At 40.8% G+C, this 20,974-nt stretch overlaps 1 protein-coding gene across 3 annotated transcripts in view; it reads left to right on the top strand.

Annotated features, from left to right (window-relative positions):
* The window catches only part of sbf2 (SET binding factor 2), a 92,792-nt gene that overhangs the window by 8,393 nt on the left and 63,425 nt on the right, over window positions 1-20,974 (top strand). For all 3 annotated transcript variants that reach the window (XM_034576622.1, XM_034576639.1, XM_034576631.1), the window contains exon 2: window positions 4,420-4,505. In XM_034576622.1, the coding sequence (XP_034432513.1) occupies window positions 4,420-4,505 (86 nt within the window). The remainder of the gene's footprint in view (window positions 1-4,419; window positions 4,506-20,974) is intronic.

Raw genomic sequence — 20,974 nt, 5'->3', positions numbered from 1 at the left:
TTTGGGATAAGGGTTAAGGTTAGGCATCTGGTCAAGGTTAGCGTTGGTGAGTGTGTGTGTCATGATCTCATATTAAGCAAATCACTGGGCTGCTTTGAAATCTGATAAAAAAGTGTTAAGAACTACTAATGCAGTTGGAACGGTTATATCCGATGATATTTCCTATTGGTTGTGTTTTATGAGCTGTTTTATGGCTTGGAACTTGGTCCAAACCCCAGTAATAAAATTGGTATTAGTTCGTAAATTGTGTTTTCTTATTTCAGTATTAAGAAACCTTTGTTGAGTGTCATAACAGGTCACAATAGGTTTTGGTTATGCACAAATAAAGATAAGATCAAATCTGTGCATAGAGAAAAGGCCTGTTTGTTCTGGTATATGCAAATCTCTTACGTCACTTATTAAAGGCTGTTTAGTCGAATAACTACACCCCTGTAGCCAATACAGTAATAAAACTATGACATGTAGATATAGTGTTGCATCAGAAAGCTGAAAGGCTTTTACAATGCTGTTTTATAGTCCTAGCAGTACCACACACAGGCTGTTCTGTATTGAGCTGGAAATGAGCCATACTCTTAAACATGCACACGCGTGCCATGGCCTTGGACAGGTTTTGTTCCTGTTGTTTCAACAGCTTCTGCCAAAAATTAAAAAATAAACTTGATTTTGTATTTCATCCCCTTGCGCCTTGCTAGTGGATGTTCAAATTAGCATGTTCCTTTTTCAGGCCTGGGTTCTATTACCGGCTGTGATGGGGTTCTTTATAGCTGTCAGGGGGGTAGTTTATGAAAGCCCGGCTCGTTTTAATACAAGAGTGTAGCCTCGTGGAATTCGAGGAATTCTGTCATTTATTTTCATCTGTGGCTGAAAATTAGAACTCGGAGTACTCGGCGCATGTGATTTCAATTAGACGAGCTGTAAAGACCCGAAGACACGTAACGGTCAGAGAGACGTGGTGTTCTGCAAGCACCAGTCTCCATGCAGCGTCTGGACACCCGCCTCAGGTGGACAAAGGGGAAACGTATCACCAGCTCCTTTCTGTTTCCATTTATTCGAGAGCCTCACTCCTGAGTCGCTCTCTGAGGTCTAGTTGTTGACAGCAGGCTTGAGGCACTCAGCGGACGGCCACTGAGGAGCTCCTGTCATTATCATGAGGTGTAGCGTTTCATTCTGCTGTTTGCTGAAGCAGTTGTGCATGGTATCTGACCTGAGTCATGGCTTTTTGAAATGCATTCAATGGCATAACTGATCTCACACCACTACTTTTTTTTCCGACATTGAGAATATAATGACAGTTGTCAGGGTGGCTATAATGCAAAACAATTTTGGGACGTGATCTGAATTGTAAACGTGACTACCCCCCCCCCCCCCCCATGAATGGTAACAGAGCAGCCGGTAATGTTAGCAAGTCCTCACTAGCATTGGCAAGAGATGATGCTGTACAAAAATGAGAGGTTTATTCCTCTACTGTGGCAATACAATAACACATGTTCCTGCAGATTACAGTGCTGTGTCCTGGCACTTCCCAAAAACATACTCTCTCATATGCAGCTGGAAGGCATATTGTTACAACACGGGCAAAACATACGACAAAACACATAAACTTTGTCAAAGGATTACTGGGCTCCTGGTCTATCCTTTAATTCATTACAAAAAAACTAATATTTTTATGTGTGTTTATCCATAGTAGTTAAACGAATTCCAAGAAAATGGGCCACATGTATTCAATTTCTGTCTCTCGCTCTCTTGATAGGAGACCATTTTGCGTAGGCTGATGAATAGAAAGTGTGTCCTAACTGTCAAAGAGTGACTAAGAGTTTAAAATAACGTTGAGATGAAGTCATTGGGTCAGACAACACAGTGTGACAAAGTGGATATTGTGAAACAGACTTTAACATGCTGTTTTTGGCGTGTTAAATGAGGGGAATTCTTATTTAATTAGATAAATATTTCCATTTGTTAGGTTTCTAGATAGTTAATAATAGTGTTCATGTCATATATCAACTCCCTAAATACATATTGTGTTGTGTTTGCACATGTGTTGACATGAATTATTGCATCCAATTTAGGCTTCAGAGTTTTGCAAGACCTGTGGGGTCCTGTGGGAAATCTGCGAGGGGGTTGTTTTATTGGTTATGCTTTCGACGGTCAACCTCGCGTGTCTGTGTGGTTGAATGTGAAGTTCACTACACCTGCTATAGATCAGTATCCAGCTCTGCAGCACTAACTACATACTGTAACCAGATTTTGCAGATTTTTAGCGCTAATATGGCCATGAATATTCCTGAATTATGGCAATATAGAACAACTACCGGACATGTGTTTCAAATAGCTACATATTAGCGTACATCAAAACCAACAAAAATTATGATCCAACAATTGTATTTTATTAAAAGTAGTCAGCATGACTGAACTCTTGCAACTCTCAGCAAACTTTTTGAATTGAACCTTGCCAATAGACTAAAACAATGAAATCAAACTAACTGCCTCGCTTTAATGTACGTCTTTATTCATTACAAGCCCATCATATTTTTAACTTACACATTGTTGGTCCAAATTCTTGCTTTTTTCTTATAACTTCATAGGACACAAGTTCTCTTCTGCTCGTGCAAGGTGCAATCCATCCAACCCCTTGGCACGACTTGCATTTCTTATCAACTTTCTCTCCTAGTGTTGACACACTAATCCATCTGTTATCCTAGCCACAAAAATGGAGGCTCACCCTCGGTTCCTTGGTATCCGGCAGGATTGAACATTGTATCAAAGCAGATGAGGAAGCTCAGGTCATCACTCTACTCTCAACCATCAATGTGCAAAGATTTCTCTGAAGCCTGTTGAACACAACAAACTCACACTTGAAGCCCTGTTCTTCTGGACCTGGGGTGTCTGTAAGTTTGGTCAAAGCGGCTACAGAGGCTAAATGTCCGCTAAATTAACGTCTTACTTCCGATAATCGTTGGTAGGACACCTGAATATGTTTAGGTCAGGGCAATGAATCCATACTCTTAAATCTGACAAAGAAGTCCATGACCTTGGGAACTGCCACGAGCAGCTTCTTAATGCATCTATGAGCGCTGGTCAGTAAACTGATGGTAAAGCCATCTGTTATACCTGCCCTCTCTTAAAGGGCTCAGAAAATCCATCTTTCTTTATCCTCACCACCTAACTTGTCCTACTATTCTGGTTTATTGTCATTTGGCTTTTTTGTCTGTTGCATCCTCAAATTAGGAGCTTGTTACTTTTGTCTTGTTGACCTGGTGCTTGCAACATCACTTTTTTTTTTTTTAACTAGCTGAGGTTAGAGTCATGCTAATATGCAGAGTTGAGTCACATGACTACACACTCGTAACAGTGGAGGCAAAAACTAATTTCGTTTTATATTTATGTTGTCAACGCAACATATAGATCATACAATATTAGACAATTTCATATGCTGTGTTTCTTGGTTGGACTTTGTCTCCTCCCCAGTTTTTCCTGATCAGAGCATTATCTGACATCTAAAAAAAATTAATGGCCCTCCTCTCGCTCCTGTGATCTGCTTTGCGTTAGTGGTGTAAGTTCCATATCTCACACTTTAGACCACATTCCTCCTGAAACATCTTGACCTAATCAGTCCCTACCAGGAACCTACCAGCAGTTTTTTTTTTGTCAATACTGTGGCCAAAATTTAATCTTCATAGGCTATTGTAACGGACAATGCAATTTTTCTGGTTTTATTTTTAAAATATAGCTGTTCGCTAACCATAACTCACCATAATGGTAAAGACGAACATAATATCATTTCATTTCATTTAGTTAATTTTTTTATTAAGTTCAATTTCTGTATTGTGAAGACAACAGTGCACATGCCTGGGGTGCCTGCTATTATCCAACCTGGTGATAAAGTCATTCATTACTGTATCTAATTCACTAAGGCATAAAGATACATTTTTATAATCTCTTTGGTGGTTTATTTGAAATGACAGAATCACATACATTTTTTTTTTGCTCTATCGACAAATATAGGTAACTTTTTTTTCACAGAAGTTTCACAATTCCTCTTTATAACCGATATAGTTTTCTCAGACCAAGTGAAATCAACTTCACTTTTACCAAAATCTTAAAAATGTATGAATAACTTTTGCTTACTTGTGGTTTTAAAGAAAAGGCTGGAAATAAAATCTGGTGAATCAATTTGACTTTGAACATTAGGTGTAATTTAAGTGTGAAGTATGAAAATCTGGAAATCCGTCCATCACTGTCCTCTATGCCAAGGTTTATCTGACCAAAAAAACTAAATATAAATCAGTAACACAAACTCTAAAGTGCAAGCCGTTGAGAAAACTGTGTGGATTGGGTTGTGTCCCAGCTCCATACGAGAGATGCCATGCTGATGTCCTCTTCCTCCAATGCACTGACAGATCTTCATCTTTTTATCTGCAGGTTCAGGAGAAGGATGTGGGAAGATCATTCAGCGATTCCCCAAGAAGGACTGGGAGGGAACAGCCTTTCCTCAGGGGGTGGAGATGGTGAGTGACCACAGCCTCCAGTAAACTCAACATAACTCAGACTGAACAGAGTGCGATTACCTGAAGATCTCAGTTTCAAGAAGATGACTATTGAGATCACAAAGAGGAAGTTAATCAATCTAGAAAATGTAACAGTGACTTTATTTGGACAATAGTGACCCTTCTGTGTGTTGATTCTCTATCCTCATGTACTACAGTGCAAATATTTAACATAAAAAAAAAATCACAGCCCTTCTCCTGTCCATGGTTTGATGATCAGTTATGAAACTCTCTTTATAATTGATGGACTTGTGTTTGAATGGTTGTATCATTATTGTGACTGAGACCTTTGCTGTGAGTGTGGACCAATATCACAGTTTCATAGATCATAACAGGAGAGCAAGCATCTCTGGAGCTGTTGTTAGTTAATGTGTGAAGTTCGCAGCTTGTGCTGTGTTTGTCTAGTTAGTGATTGTCCTTGTTCTTGTGCCCTTTACCCTCTGCCTGTCATGAGCGTTAAACATGTTTCTACAATACAGTACAAATACAGTAAATATTTGTCTACACTATTTTCTGTCACAAAATGACAAATTACGCTCCAAGAAACTTTTTTTTTTTGTGCTGCAGATGTTGGCATTTCCTGTTTCAGATAAATTCATAATGCCTGTTTACTCGAGAGTTTCTTCTAAACCCTATCAGAGATCACTTATTTGGAAACCTCATCCCCATGAATTTTTACATTGTTTTGTATCTGCTTCCCTAGTTTCCCTCTGTCTCCATCTTCCTCGTCAGGAAAATGAAGGAAATAGTTTCTCCTCTCACTATGTTCCCTCCCTCTCTACTGGGCCAGTCGAAGGGCTCTGCGACAGGGGGTCTTTTCTCCTTATATGGAGAATGCAATGGACAAATATCAGAGCTGTCGATCTCTGGGGTCACAGTAGCAGTTAATGCACAGGACATTACTCCTGTGTTAGATCTGTATTATGTGTTATATATAACGTTTTAACGACCAAGCAGAACGGTTTTGGCAGAGAAGAGAGAAAACAGCAAGATGACTTTATATCCCAACAGAGAACTTAATCATTTTAAAGTACCATTCATCACGTACTTCTGTAGTATGACAATTCTTCTGGTCTCTTCAGTACAGAACCTAAATTACTTTTATTACTTGCTATAATACAGAGGATGCGTTTTGGTCCATTTAATTGAAATTCAATATAATCATCACTGACTGTGTCTGGCTGAAACAGCTCAGGTGCATCTACTTCAGTTTTAGCAACAAATCAACTGTGCCCCTGTAAAGTTATGGGTTTAAAATAGAGCCTGACAGATATATAGTTTTTTTGGCCAAGCAGTAAAAAACTGTTTACGACATCTATACCAATATGTAAACTTCTAGTTCAGAGAACAATGTAGAAAAGATTTGCATTCATGTTCACACTAATAAAGTAGAATGGAATAGAACAGGATAGAATAGAATAAAAAGCCTTTATTGTCATTGTAAAATAAAAATGGGTGCTTCTAAAAACGGTGCAAATGTATTAAAAACCAGTTTAAAATTCAAAGTTAAATATATATGGGACGAATACATGCTTCAAAATAAAAGAGGCTATGAAAGGTTATGTATTAGTTAGCTATTAGTTAGTTAGTGCATAGAATGGATATATTGCACTTAAAATGATGTGATGTGAATATCAATATACTGCATCATATTTATGAATTTAGAGTTCTGATGGCCCACTGAAAGGAACTATTTGTTCGACTTTTGATAATTAGATTTATTACCGCTATATATAACAATATATTTTGTGTCTGGTGGATCTATGAGGGTCAGAGATCAAGAAGAAAAGGTCTATCATTAAGGACCCCAGTGCGAGCAGAACAGCAGGTATTGAGGCCTACAAGTTGCATAATATGGGTCAAATGTCTCAGCCAAGATGAAGAGAGAGGGTTACACTAAACATCACATTCCTCCACATCCCCTGTTTAGATGAGGTCATTTTTTTTTGCACCGGGAGAGGATCCTTTGCAGAAAGACAAATATAATCTACTTTTTTGTACGGAATTTGCAGATTAAAAGTTTAACAATAAACGTTGGTTGGAAATAAATATTTTTAGATGAGAATTAACTCTTGTTTGCTTTGTACAGATTGATAAACAATGACCAAGAGTGTTATAGCTGCAGCTGAAACCTCTGGCTCAGTGCACACATGTGTCAAAGAGACTTGTGTTTATGAAGTGGTATTTATAAGGCAACTAATGAGGAGTGAGCACAAATAGACTTATTGTAAGTGGGCGGTTTGAATAGCATGCAAGCGTCTTCCTGTTGGTGGCCACCAAGAGTGTCTCATGAGTTTTTGCTGAGAGTCAAACAGTGATGTGTCAAATGGCAAAGCATAGTCACTCCTCACAGTTAACAAATTGGTAGACATTCATTTAACTATTAAAAACTGTAAAGAATGAAAATCTGCCACATCCAGAAGTGGAGTCTCTGTTGATATGATGCCCTAATGACTAACACTGGTATTTAACCTTGCAGTGACACTGCATGATAAAGTATCCTGTCGTGATTTCATTGTGTTTAAATATAGAAACACTGCCACAAGTTTAGCTAAATCTATTATCTTAGTGTTTCCAGATGTCATCAGGACCTGCATAACATTTCTTGTGGCTGTGTGTGTCTCTGTGTTTGTGTGTGTGTGTCTATTTTTTGTATTCCATCATGCTGAAGTGTTCCCTCCAATGCTTCTTCATTATGTGTCAGCCTAGACTGAAATTGAGACATACTGCGATCCCCAGCGTGTAAAGAAGGATAAGGCATGAAGTTTTTCATTGGTGTCATTCAGAACCAAGGATGCATTCAATGCGAGGGCTTTTTGGCAAATACCCTGCATGCTTGCTGAAATTTACACACTACATGTTCTTTTGAGCTACAACCATAAGTACAAGTACAGTATAGTATAGAATAACACACAGAACAAGATTCATGTATGAAACAACAACCAGTGGGGTCAGAAAGGAACAGGAAAACAGGGGTTTGTTCCAGAAATTTGCTTTCCTAGTATGTGGTGTGTGACAAACTCAAGAGCCGAATGACTGAAATTCCAACTTTGAAGCTTTAATGAAGATACACCATAGTGTTTAACAGACCCACTAAGCAATTTGCATTTTGGCTCTGTTTTGGGCTGGTATGTAAACCATTATTATTTGCAGATTTTCTCGACTCCATGAAAAAGAAAATGAGTCGTTTACAAACACTAAGGAGCACATCTGTAGAAAACAGTGGATGAAGCTGAGCACGAAAAGCATTTTGCGGTCACAACAGGCCCCCAGCAAACTAAATAACCACAGATGAGGAATGCACCAAGAAAAAGCATTTACAACTTGTGCGTGGAAAAATGTGTTTCTCATCTTTTCAGGCAAGTGATGATGATAGGAACCAGCTCAAATCCTCATCTGTTATGGATGAGCTGGGTCTGTAGATGGAGGTCAGCAAGTTGTGCACCTAGTACATTTCCACAGCCTTGCCCTCCAGTATCTAGACACAGTCCTCATGGTATACTGTAAACGGACAGTGGCTTCACGCAGGCGTCATCATCATCAGCAGCCTGCCTGAGCGAATCCTCTGGAAACGTGCTGATTTGTTCGGGAGTGAAGTCGGCATGATGTCGCCCCAGTGTGTGATTTCAGCATGCTGGTGTTTTATAGACATGACATGAAACACAACGGCGTCTGCCCCACCATGCCAGCTCTCCTTTTTATACAGATGTCCATGTGGCTCTGTGGCTACTTCCACCACTGGCTTAACAGGGAAACTAAAGTGCCCCACAAGTCAGTGTTGGTAACTTTGTAACCTTGAACCAGCTTTGTAATGCTGGTTCAAGGTCACGGTGGCTGGACGATGGCTGACAACCAACATAGCTAACATGCCATGGTGAGCTTTCAATTCAATTCTAAAGAGAAGGGAATCCACAACCAGATTCACCAGCTGCTTTTGTCTCCTCTTTCACTTTATTATGATTGGCTGTCGGCTGCATTTAGTTTATAAAATGATTTGATTTGGTGCCTCTGTTGCCGCATGAAAAGTTGACGTCCGCATAACTTTTGCTGTGCTCAACGTGGTGCTATGCAACCTAAACACAATACTGTTCTGCAGCACATGACGTCACCACATTCACCACAAGAGAATGAGCTGCATTTTAGTTGAAAACTCCAACGCATACACGTGAGTCCTGGAAAGGAGGCTAAAGAAACGGCTGCACACAATGTTGAATGAAGACGAATAGTTGGTTTAAAAGACTGGTTCTACAGTTTGAGTATCAAGCATAGTCATTCTTATCCTGCGCCATCTAAAAAAAAAAAAAAGGAAAAACGTTTTTCTTTTTATTGGAGAGTGACCATCTATTTTTGTTGACCGTATTTAGCTATTTATATCTACCACTGGAGAGTTTAGAGCTGGATGTGACACAAATGCGTAGAATTACTGTGGTGTTCGCTGTTTATATTCTGAGTTTACTTGTTTAAGCACCATTTGTTAAATGGCTGGATTATGTGAATCTGAATAACATCCTTTGCTCGGAGTCAACATTCTTTAGTCAAATGTAGATTTGTGCCTTTTCAGGATCACTCTTTTTTTCTCTCATGCACTTGTTCCCCTCAGATGTTTCTGTTTGTAACGGCCACATTTTTCTGTCATGTTCCATGTTGGCTGTATTAACTGAAGGTGTCCACTGTAAGACAACCAGATGGACACTAAACTCTTTAAATCCATCTAATCCAAGTGATGGTGAGTGTTTGAGGTAACAAACACCAAATCTTGTCCAAGTCCGCCTTTGTCGGGAAGGAGTTTTGTCAGAGTTGCAAATTTTTACTGCCAACTCCACCTAAATCAAATCTTCACGCTTTGCACTTAATCACAGTGGAAGCAATATGTCTCCAGTTTATGAAAGGAAGGTTTGTGTTGTTGTATGAAAGAATAGGGATACATAAAACAAATTGAGTTATATATTAGATTGATTATCAGTTCCATCGTCACCGTGGAGAGAAAAACGAGAAGTAAGATGTAAGAAGATACAGGATGCAATTAGGCTTTTCTTACTCGCTGACTCCTTATGTTATTGCATCTGATAGAGTCAGGTCAGTTTGTATATATACTGTTCCTACACGGCAGTAACTGGTTTTAACAATGTTTACCAGTGTCATAGTGATGAAAATAATTCATAATAATTTCATAATAATGAAAATTAAAAAGTAGCAACCTCTGCCGACAGTGTCAGGGCGCATTGTTTCATTAGTAATTAGCAATATGACAACATAATTAAGATATGATATATAGAAGGATGGAACAAAGGAGTGTCTGAGGAGCCGGCACAGAACGGTTCTGGCTGTGTCCGAAATCCATTACCTCTCACTATATAATCCCCTATATTGTGAATTCACCATTTGATAGAGCTGTCTGAATGTTTACAGAGTCCACGCAGTGGACCCGACTCATTGTATCCCACAATGCATCGTGAAAGATAGTGTGCAAGTGATTGATCGCCAACCAAACAGTATGCACCATCATGCATGGCACTCGCGCTGAATAAAAGAAAAATGGCCAACAGACGAGAGGAGTCCGCCACAGTCTAAATCATATAGGGGTGTGTGTTGAGTCAAGACTGACCGGTTTAAAAATGTTCACCACCCCGACCCCAGCCCCTGATTTCTACTTTATATACATTCAAAATAAATCACATGAATTAACGTTACAGTGACTCTGGAACTTAAGGTTGGTATTAAGTCGACCTAGGTTGTAACGTCATCACTCGGTCAGTGTCAGTCAGTCTGTCAGGAACAGACATCCAGCCAAAATGTAGCTCAGTAGGGGCTCCTACTTAAGGATGGCTTGTTTTTACCTGCCTTGACCTTCAGTCTGTATACCTGTGTGTTTCTGTGTGTTTGCTTGCATGTGCGTCTGTGTTGGGTGTAGAGAGATGTCTTGACAACAATACCTGAGAGGTCAAACACATTTCAAAGCACCACAAAGTTCAGTGTGGTAGTGAGGGTCAGTCCATTACATGCAGCCTGCAGACAGAGTTCCGTCAACACTCTCATTCCTGCTGTCTCCTCTGAGGGAATGTTTCCCCGCAGGAAAACCAAATGTCTCCTCTGATTACGTAGGCCCAGATCAGTCAAAACAATGAAAAAATCGGGTTTGAGGTGATGCAGCACAATCGAGTCTGTGTTAATAACTCAGGCACAGTGTACAGAACGAGGACGTCCATCTATACTGCAGCTCAAAGATGAGAATCTCTTCATGAATTTATCAGCTGATCTAACGATAATTCTATATACATTTTGAGACTTTATTTATCTTTTCAAATATTTGTTAATTAAGTTATTTCCTGCTCTCCAATGTGAAAGTTGTGGAACAGCATTTTTTACACAATGTTTAGTTTTAGGAATTTTCAATGATAATTTTAAAACTAATTTATGAATAGAAAATAATATTTACTGCAACTAGATATTTAATATCCACTTTGCAACTGTTCTAATTTGAGTCCAACTGTGTTAAAGGTTACTTAGAGCTATAATTACTTTGAATAATCAGCTACATTTTTTATTTTATTGCCTTTTGGACACCAAATACTTATAAATGAATGTTCTTATGTGGGTCAGACATTTTTAAAACCACCTTGGTCAGCAGTTCGAGGCCGACCTCTCTCGACGCAGCAGCTGAAACATCATGCAAGGATTTGTTGATTCAAAAACCTTGACCTTCCGTTTGTCACACGTTGTCCCTCCTCGACTATCCCTCAGTTTGTTTTCAAAGTCTGCAGGTGACCTCTCCTCACCTTACCTTTAAAGGCTTGTGGCATTTAGCAGTAAAAACAGTGGGAGTTTTACCCTAATATACAGACCGCTGCATCTCTACGTAGTCCCACATGGTGTGGCTGTGGGTGAGATGCTGCAGCGCTGAACAATAGTCGTCCTGTATTGGTCGAGTCCAACACACATGATGTGATGTGGGTTTTCTGTTCCACTCAGTCAGTGAGGCACGCAGAGCTGTTTCCCTGACCGCATACCATGTCGGTCATTTGCTTTTCTGTCCCTCTGCTAACTCAGATTTATACTTGTAGCCATAATTGTTACTGAGTGAAAGACATTTATACAAATGTCCACCGCAGTGGCCAAAAGCTGAAGCCCACTGGAAAGTGTCCTACGATGCAGCTCCACTAATGGCTTAAATCTTTCCCTATAATCAAGATCAGTCCAAAATTTGTTCTTAAATTAAAAAAATCAAAAATTTTTCTACAAGACATTTTGGGCTGAAGAGCTGATTTTATTTGCAGTGTTTGTATTTGTGGATTAACAAGAGAATCACTCTGTCTTATAAAGAATTGGTGGTTACCTCTTCCCCCCTCAGCTCCAACTTTGCATCTCTGCTCTTTGCCCAATTTAAAATTGTCTGACCTAACAATCCTTTAAGATATTCTCTTCTACAATCTATATTTTAAATAAGAGAGGAGTACATTCCTATAACCGTGGTTTAAATATCTTCAGCAGGTGGCTCTGCAGGTGCTAATGCTTTGTTTTCACCCTCTCTATTTATATGCCTATAGTATCATCATTTTATATCGTAGTGACATTGTACATGTGCATTTTGCAATCTTCAAGAGTAACTCAACCCTCAGAAAAGATTGTTCTGTCTGTATTAGACTTTAAACATGTAGTAAATACATAGATGTGAATATACTGTAGCATCATTATGAAAGCTCACTGCATCATAGACACAGATGCTGCATATGTGATGCCTCTTTATATCCCTATGTTTTTTTCTCCCAGCAGTTATGTGTAGACATAAAAATAAAGAAATGTCCTCTTGGGGCTCAACTTCCTCAGATGAAGGAATTGTCCTGACTTGACCAAACTGTAAACGCTGGTTTCGTTTCTGTTGTAGAGAACTTCAACTTCTTGAACTCCTCCCTTTTCCCCAAATTCCTGCTGCAGTGAGGAACGTGCCTCACGCTTCCAGTAAGGGCGCTTGATTTGTTCAGAAAATTTGTAAACTGTTGGTGTCATGTGGATAGCTGACTGCCAGGGTGGAAAAGTTGGAAGAACATTTTTAAAAGAGGCGTCTTTATACATAATGTTTCACTAAAATAAATTGTCTGCTCCAGTTGAGACCTGACTCCAGTTTGACCTGAACCCCTGGGTCAGGTTCAGTTCACTGGAGAAAAGAAACATGCTCATTGCTGTGAAGAGTCATTCATCTGGCCCTCGTTCTCTGGGCAGCAAGTCATGACAAAGCTTAACTGCATTGTTCACAATCAACAGCCTCGGTTATTCACTTTCAGGCTCTGGGCCAAACCACAATGAGATGAAAGAATGCATCCTAGATGTATCACTTGATGGACTCACTCAAGTGACCATAAACCTGACATGTCGCGCTGCACGTCGGTCTCCCGCTGTTTGTAAAAACTATGCGAGAAAAATTAAACAGTGCATTCCACATAGCAGGATGCTGTTCCAGCCGGGGGGGGGGAAGAATGGGATCATGTGTTTGTCAGGAAGATCCACACATGAGTAATCAATGCTCCGTGTGCCAGTGAAGCTAAACACATCAGGAAACAAAGCTGGGGCTGTCAAGCAGGCAGGACTTTCCAAGCTGAAAAGTGCTGTGAGCTCACCAGGAAATGGGAATACACAGGATGAAATCAAGCCGCAGTACGCTGGAGAGTGCACATACTCCGAGCTTTAACATGAAATACAGTAAAACATTTCAGTCTTAATGGTTTCTTGTTTATATATATTTTTGTAATAGTAACCAAGCGTTCCTTCCCTTGTTATTCTGTCACAGACACTTTGAATTTAGTTGTTTTCCTCCTGATAGACCAAAGGGAATGAGTTAGAAATAGAAAACTTCCATTCTTTCTAATAATTCAAAAATATCTCTTTCTGTCTGTCTGTCTGTGTGTATGTGTCTCGCATATCTTGAGAACCATTCACCTTATTGGCTTTGCACTTGGCATGTGTATTGTGTAAGGCCCAGGGAGGTGCAGTGTCGAATTTTGGTGCGATTTGGAAACTTTGAATAAACAGGTGACTAGCGTTCTGTGGCAGCGCTAGGACTCAACTTAATGGACTTAGTTGATCATGACAACAGCGCAATCACGGCAATGACAACTGATTCTCTAGTTTGAGGTTCTGCATATCAAGTCGAGCTTCACTGAACTTGGTGAACAGCTCATTGTGCAGCGGCGGCGGCGCGGTTTCAGGGTTCTGTTGACTTACTCCTGCAGTCTCTCTTTACTTGCTGCGGCTCAATTACTACGTACAGTTTCAGAAAGATGCAACCAGCATTACCACAGGCCAAGAATACAGCCCATTCCAAACAGGCATGTTTAGTACGGCCACACAAATTGAAAAAAAGACAATGACAATAACAACTCTATGTTCACCCAGACAAACGTGCAGTTGTGAAATGGTGCCAGGAGCCAGAAAGAGCAAAGTTTTGGGATACCTCAGCCATCCTGTACATTTCCTCCTTCCCGTCTAAAAAGCTGGCTGCCTCCTGACATTCCTCCCACTGGCTACTGGTGAATTCCACTGTTGCTGGTATAGAAAATGCTGACTGCTGCTGATACCAGGGCTAGAACTAGGTGACATAACTCTCATTCTTACGCCTACATTCTTATAGCTGCAGCAATCCAAACTGCTAATTGCCTCCATACAATGTATATATAGTTCCTCTATTTCTGCCAGAGGTGATTTTATGAGATCCTTTGAGACCCGTTTATTTACCTTTTAATTTAGAAATAAATCCCAGTACTGCCTGTTGTATGCAGATGTTTATATGTCTAGTTTCAGGTGTTTTCCTCAGTGTTGAGGCACTAAAATAAGACTTGCCAAATCCAAAAAAAAGTCCTGCTGTAATGGTTCCGTCTTGTGCTGGCGTAGAAGTGATCTGGCCCAAACTGCTGTGTGCTGAGCCTGCTGAGTTTCACTTAAGAAGACATTCGGGTATTGACTCGGGCAGCGGGGGAAAAATTGTCAGATTCTTTGGAACAGTCTTAGCTGCTGACAGCATAATAACATTGTGCAGTAATACATTACATTGCTGTTATTCATCGACAGCTCTACTAGTAAGAGTTTGGGGCTGAAAGGATGGTAGTGTTGGTCTGTTGTCAAACCCTGTTAGTGTCTCTGGGTTTATGGAGCAGCATGGCTCCTGGAGGCCTTTAGTCTTATCCTCATGTTCACGTTTACCGCTATGAAACCACAAGTATGGCTACACTGAAACACAGTCTGTAACAAGGTGTGTTTGTGTTGAATCATGAACATACTGTACATATCCAGCTGTGCTTTCAAAGTGCTGATGTCGCTGTGCTTCTTAAGCGAAAAACAATGTTATCTGCAGAGGGAGTGCATTTTTTATTTTATGATTTTAATGCGTTCAAGTCAAGGTCCAAATTTACGTTTTTGGTCCATCCATCCAGCATATCGCAGGGGTCAACATAAAAACATATATTCACATTCACACATTCAATCGATTTGACGACTCCAATCAACCTAACCCCAATCTGCATGTCTTTGGACTGCGGAAGCCAGAGTACCCGGAGAACACCCTGGCAGAACCAGGATTGTAACCAGGAACCTTTTTGCTGTAAGGGCTAACTACCACATCACTGTGCTGCCCGTTTTGGTCGATGCCAGTGCTCTCAGACTCTTTTAGACTTCAGTGCTAACAGTTCCCTGGCACCAAGACTTACACAATCATGTGTTTTTTGTTGAGCTATAGCAATGGTGAAATTGCTAAACATAGTCAGCATGCTTTATCTGTTGTAGTGAGGAAATTTTACTCCCATTTGGTGAGTGGCGGGTACTACTTTTGGACCCTGGTATTGGTGTAGCTGTATTCATCTTTACTGTAGATATGATGTGATGTTTTGTTTCTGAGTTCATGTTAGATAAAACTTCAGTAGGGACCATTTTTAATCCGTGCAACAACTCATCCTTTTTTATTATTTTACTGGAGAATCGGTGGTGCCAATAAGCCACCTGGAACTAATAGAAAATGTATGCCACAGTGGAACAAAGTGGTACACAGCCTGTGGATTGGTGGAAAGGTTTCTCTAAATTTCAAGTTTGATGCCTCAAACTACTCTGAACATCAAGCTACTAAATACATCACTGTATGAGAAGCAAAAGAACATCTGCGTTTCTTCGATCATGAACTACACATGTGTTATGTACTCTAAGCAGTCATTCATAAAAATGCTTGGATTGCATTCACATATGTATGAGGACTGGTGAGAGGGGATGTGAGGACGCGTTCAGAGGATACGTCACAGACCACCTCCCCTTGTTGTTTTTGTACAACACAGTATGTGGAGCTCCTGTGGCCAGGTGCCAAGTGTTCCCACTAGTGATAGTATTAGTGTGCACAGTATTCTTTTTTTCTTCTCTACTCTGAGAGCTGTCTTCTCTTGTGTACTATCCATGCAGCTGTGAGAAATTCCAGGATAACAATCTTTCACTTTCGTAATTTTCAAATCTCAGCTGTGCAGCTTTAGAGAAGTACTTGGTGAGATAAAGTCGCTGGTTTCGACACGTCACCTTCCAGTGGGTGTAGCGTGTGATTTCATGAGCGGGAAGTCTCATATTAACATATTCATTATGATGGACATAGAAACTCGTTAGCCCCTTCTGTGTTCCTCATCACGTATGCCACATACTGCACATATTCTCATTTACTCTCCACGCTACATTAGTGTTTACTCAGAGGAGGAACAAAACTTGTTGTGGTTTCAACTGAACTTATTACGGGCAGAAGTGAGACTGAGGCCCGCAGTGAATAACTTTGCCAGAGCTCCCACAAGGCGGTGGAGGAAGCACCTGTTCCACAGCCAGGTCATTATCAGCCATTATCTTACAGGGCTCCAAAGGCCGGGGCTCAGCAGTCAAACGCAGGACAGCCATTGTACCGATATACAACCTCAGGACAAAGCTGTTTATCCTGCTCTTTCATTCATCACTCCATGAGCTCAGAGGTGTGTTTTCATGTCTCGTGTTTACTTTTTACAGATGAAGGAAAAACCAACCATGTTTACACATTCTCAGCTGATGCAGGTAACTATAGGGGGGAGCCATCTGATGTTGACCAGAACTGGATAAAGAAATATAACAGTCGTGCGTGGCAGCTCTGGCTCCCCCAGTGGTTAGAAAAAAAGATACCGTTGCAGACAGGAATGCACGACATGGGTCATTCAGAGATCAAAGGAGTTTGCATTCAGTCTGGACATAACCTCAGGTGCCACTTTAGGCTACTGCTATCCATCCTTTACATTGACATGGCTGTTAAGCAATACAACCAGTAGAGAGTCGACCACAAACATGGCGATGGTGGAGGAGGTTCTGATAATGTACCTCTTGAGGAGGAGGCAAAAGTGGCCGTGTTGAGAGCGGCAGTGGTCCAACTTTCAAAGTCTCTCCTCAAAATGTTCCGTCATTGTTGAAGTCTCTTCCTCATGTCCTACAGTCGTCTCACTTTAACTATTGGCTACACTGCCCATTTCCACATTCACTTGTAATGTTGAGTGTAGTTGAGCCTTTACTGTGCTTCATACTACATTATTTAAGTAGTTCAGATCCATGGCCTGGTCACAGTTATGCAGATTTGAGTGAGGTTCTCGAAGGTCAAATGCGTTGCTGCAGGCTGTCTAGGTTTGGAGGCCAGAGGTTGACCTGTAGCAGGTTCCTGCAGAGACATCACAGCTCTATAAGCGGAGCAAAAGGGCAAAGTTAAATCAGTGGGAGCTGCTTTTATGAGAAGCACAAGCACATACCAGGTTGATACTTTAGTTTAATTTTGAAGTTGCGCTGAAGGGGAGGACAAAAATTATATTCTTCATACGCTGGCTGCAAAGAAGACCAACACGAGTAAAAGTCACTTATGTTATAACTTTACTCAGGTATTTAGGTGCGTTTGTAATAAAATATGCCTTCTGTGGTCCTTCATGACATCACCTCTTTGAATTCTTATGAGGTCTAATGCTTTGTTTGGCAAGAAAACTGTGAATATTCAGGGGAAGTCTCCATCTTTCACTTCCCCCTCCTTTAAATGTTTATGGTAAGAACAGGTGGAACCCCGGCAGGACAGTTTTTTTAAAAAATTTTTTACCATGGCTTCTGCAAATACCAGAATCATAAATGTTTATTATGCTCTGGTGTTTGTCAGGTGTAAGTTCGATTTTAATTCTTTAATATGTCACCAGTGTTGGAGCTTTAAATAAAGTATGCTTCTCTACGTGCAACATAATATGTGCCGTACACATACAGCCATTGTCACGTATTTATACTTGACAATGGCTAGATTGACAATTGTTTACTGTGCAGAGCCAAGTGCCGCCTGGAGCCAGATTTCTGTTCGATACAAGACGGCTCACATGAATTGTGAAACTCTGTGGTTATCAGACGGCTTCGACATCAATTTTATTCTTGTCTAAAAAGCACAGTGTGCTAACACAATGTCAGCCTGTGATAAACAGAGCAGCACAAGCAGGCATGCCCAGACATGACAGAGCAACTCCTTCTTTAAGTCATTGATTGTTTAAGCAGAAATGCCACAAGCTTTACACAGTTGATCTTACCGTTGTTCATACTTCAGTTTTGACACATTTCATCACATCTATGCGGTTATTTATTGCATTTTGCTTGTTGTTTTAACTGTTCAAGTGGTTTTAATATCAGTTTTACTACTATAACCTGGTATTAAACAGTGACGGGAATTTTTTGTCCTGAATATATTTCACCGCAGCCTTTTCCCTGAACTATGATTCAATTCATTAATGTTTGGAAGATGTAGTGTTTGTTAACCCAATCTTGACAAGAACCCACACATCATAAAATCCATTTATTGTTTGGGACCTCTTCGCCTGGCCTGAACGCCACACAGATGCTTCAGGTTTAGCTCCAGGCGTGAGCTTGGGAGTGCAAGTAGAAGCGATCTGACAGCAGATTGATTTTGATCGTAGGAATGTCCAATCCTCCAAAGGGTGCTTTTTTTATTTATGCATCTCTGTTTTCAAGTTGCATGTGGTGAACTGGTTGTGTTTTGAATTTATGCTGTGTTTTGAAATAGACTAAGTATTCACCCCGGAGTGAACAAATCTTCCCGAGGGATGTTGTGGAAATTCAGCAGGGTTGTTGGACTTTACATTTGGGCTATAAATACACATCGTAGTAGGCTCTTTTTCTAGTGTTAGGTTTCCTACACATATGGCATTTATGAAGCTTGACATTTTGTGTACAGCGCTGTTTCTAATCTTCGCTAGATGACTCTTCCTGTCCTGCCTGACTAGACATTTTTCTATTTACTGTGGTTCATTATGGTCGTCTAAAAATATCTACGCCTAAAATGAACCATATGCGTCCCGTATTGCATAACATATCAGTAAAGGGAAACCAGGAGTGTTGGTGACGGGGGGGGGGGGACTAAGTTGAAGAATAGAAATGGAGGGTAGGAGATGCTACCTCAGTTGCCGCAGCTCCTAGTGATGGAGCTAAAAGCTTTGGCGCAGAAATGAATTCTCTGCGACCACTAAGTGGTGTTTGGATAAGGGTGCTATTATGGTCATTTTGTTGACAGCGTTGTTTCTTGCACTCATCACGCTAACCTTGAGTGAAGGAGACAGATGAGACACATGCATGTTTGTGCGCCAAACCGCTCGGCCGGAGCAGCCGTCTCTGCTTGTTTTGTCCAATGCTCATCCTGCAGGACCTGATAAAGTAGGGAGCGCTCGGCAGGCAGCACGCCGTTGACCTTCTCACCCCCCCGGCCTGGCCCGCTCTGGCCCCTGACACCTTGCACTTCACTTTCCGTCATTGTGTTGTCTTCCTGGCATGTGTCTCTTCCACGTGCACGGGGAACGAGTAAGGAAGACCCTAATGGAAGTACACGGTGTAGTGCACATCTGTTGTTGAAGTTTTTCTGACCACATTGTATTGATAGTCACTCCAGGCATTGTCTGAAAGGATGATGATTATGGCTTATCTGTTGATTTCTTTTTCACATCCTTTCCTTAACACCTGATCTAAGATTAGAGATTATCTGGCAGCGTGTTACTTACTTTAAATTTATTTTTAGGTTTTTCAATTGTTATAATGTTTACGTTGTATGTCATTTCTTTTCTTAATGATATTTCCTCATTCAGCTTAGGTCATCCTCGATGATGCCAGAGCTTAGTTTTTGCACGAAGAACTTGCCTGATTTCATTTTGGGTTTGAAACTCAACCAAATTATGAAATAAGTCCTTCTCTGAAAGGATTTATGGGATTGAGCTCATTTGTCGCAACGGGAAACCTTTCAAGGTTTTATGACCCCTTCAGGCTGTTTGTATTTCCTCCCAAGTACAGGAATCTTAAATGTTGGTCTCACACCAGAGAAAAATAACACTGATTCTGAAGACAGATACTGTCCTCTACGTCTCTTTGTCCTGAGTCATCTTTACTCATGGCTGCCGCTGCCAGTTATATATCTAGCCTGCACTGGCGTGACCAGGGATTAATGCCTCGTCACTGAATAAGAATGCAACCCTGTCCTGATCAGGCAGAGCCCCTGTGTGATGTTGTTTTTTTCCTCTTTTATTGGTGCAGCACTCTGCTGGGACGATGCTTAGCAGGTCAGACTGAAGATCCAGTGTCACTGAATGAGTAGGTGAACTGTGAGGTGGTGGTGGTGGGAGCTGGTCCTGCCAGGGTGCAGCACATGTGATGCAGAGGATTTAGCCGCAGGTATTGACATCAATACAGCGAGTGTGTCGCAGAGTTCCTTTGTCACTTGACTTAGGTCTAATTTTGGAATAGATGTCCTTTTGTGTGCGTGCGTGTTTGCATGGTGTGTTGGTGTGCGGGGTTTATTAAGGCTAATGTTATACAATGATCCTCGCACCTGTTCCAGTGTGTTGGATTTCTATAGCTGAATGTACAGCACAGCTCGTGTTTAATGCCGTCAGTCAGTGCTTTCACTTGTGTACTTTGCTCTGTTGCTTCATCTGTCCTGGTGATTTAACAGTTTTTTGTTTAGTTTTTAGAATTAAGAACAGCAGGACAGAAAAAGGATAAGGTCCCAATATTTCCTGCAGTTTTTACTGTTTTGCTGTCCCTGTCATTCTGATCATTTCAAATCTGAAATATTAGATCTTCATCCATTACCTCTGCCAGGACTTCATCATCTGTGCAGTGTGTGTGTGTGTGTGCGTGTGCGTGTGCGTGTGCGTGCGTGTGCGTGTGCGTGCGCGTGTGTGCGTGCCTGCGTGTGTGTGTGTTTGTGTTTGTATCCACACTGTATTGTGTGTTTTGAATTGAACTGGAGAAATCTTTCATGCCAGAGTTTTAAACAATAGCATGAACATATTATCTCTGTTTACTTACGGTTGTGCATAGTTAAATTTAAAATGATAAACAACATTAGTGGAAAGCAGTGCAGCCCCAGCAGATGTTTCTAG

This window comes from Hippoglossus hippoglossus, chromosome 3, assembly GCF_009819705.1.
Source record: "Hippoglossus hippoglossus isolate fHipHip1 chromosome 3, fHipHip1.pri, whole genome shotgun sequence".
Lineage (NCBI taxonomy): Eukaryota > Metazoa > Chordata > Actinopteri > Pleuronectiformes > Pleuronectidae > Hippoglossus > Hippoglossus hippoglossus.
Note: the sequence above shows the minus strand (reverse complement) of the source record. Positions and strands in the feature narration are given on the sequence as shown.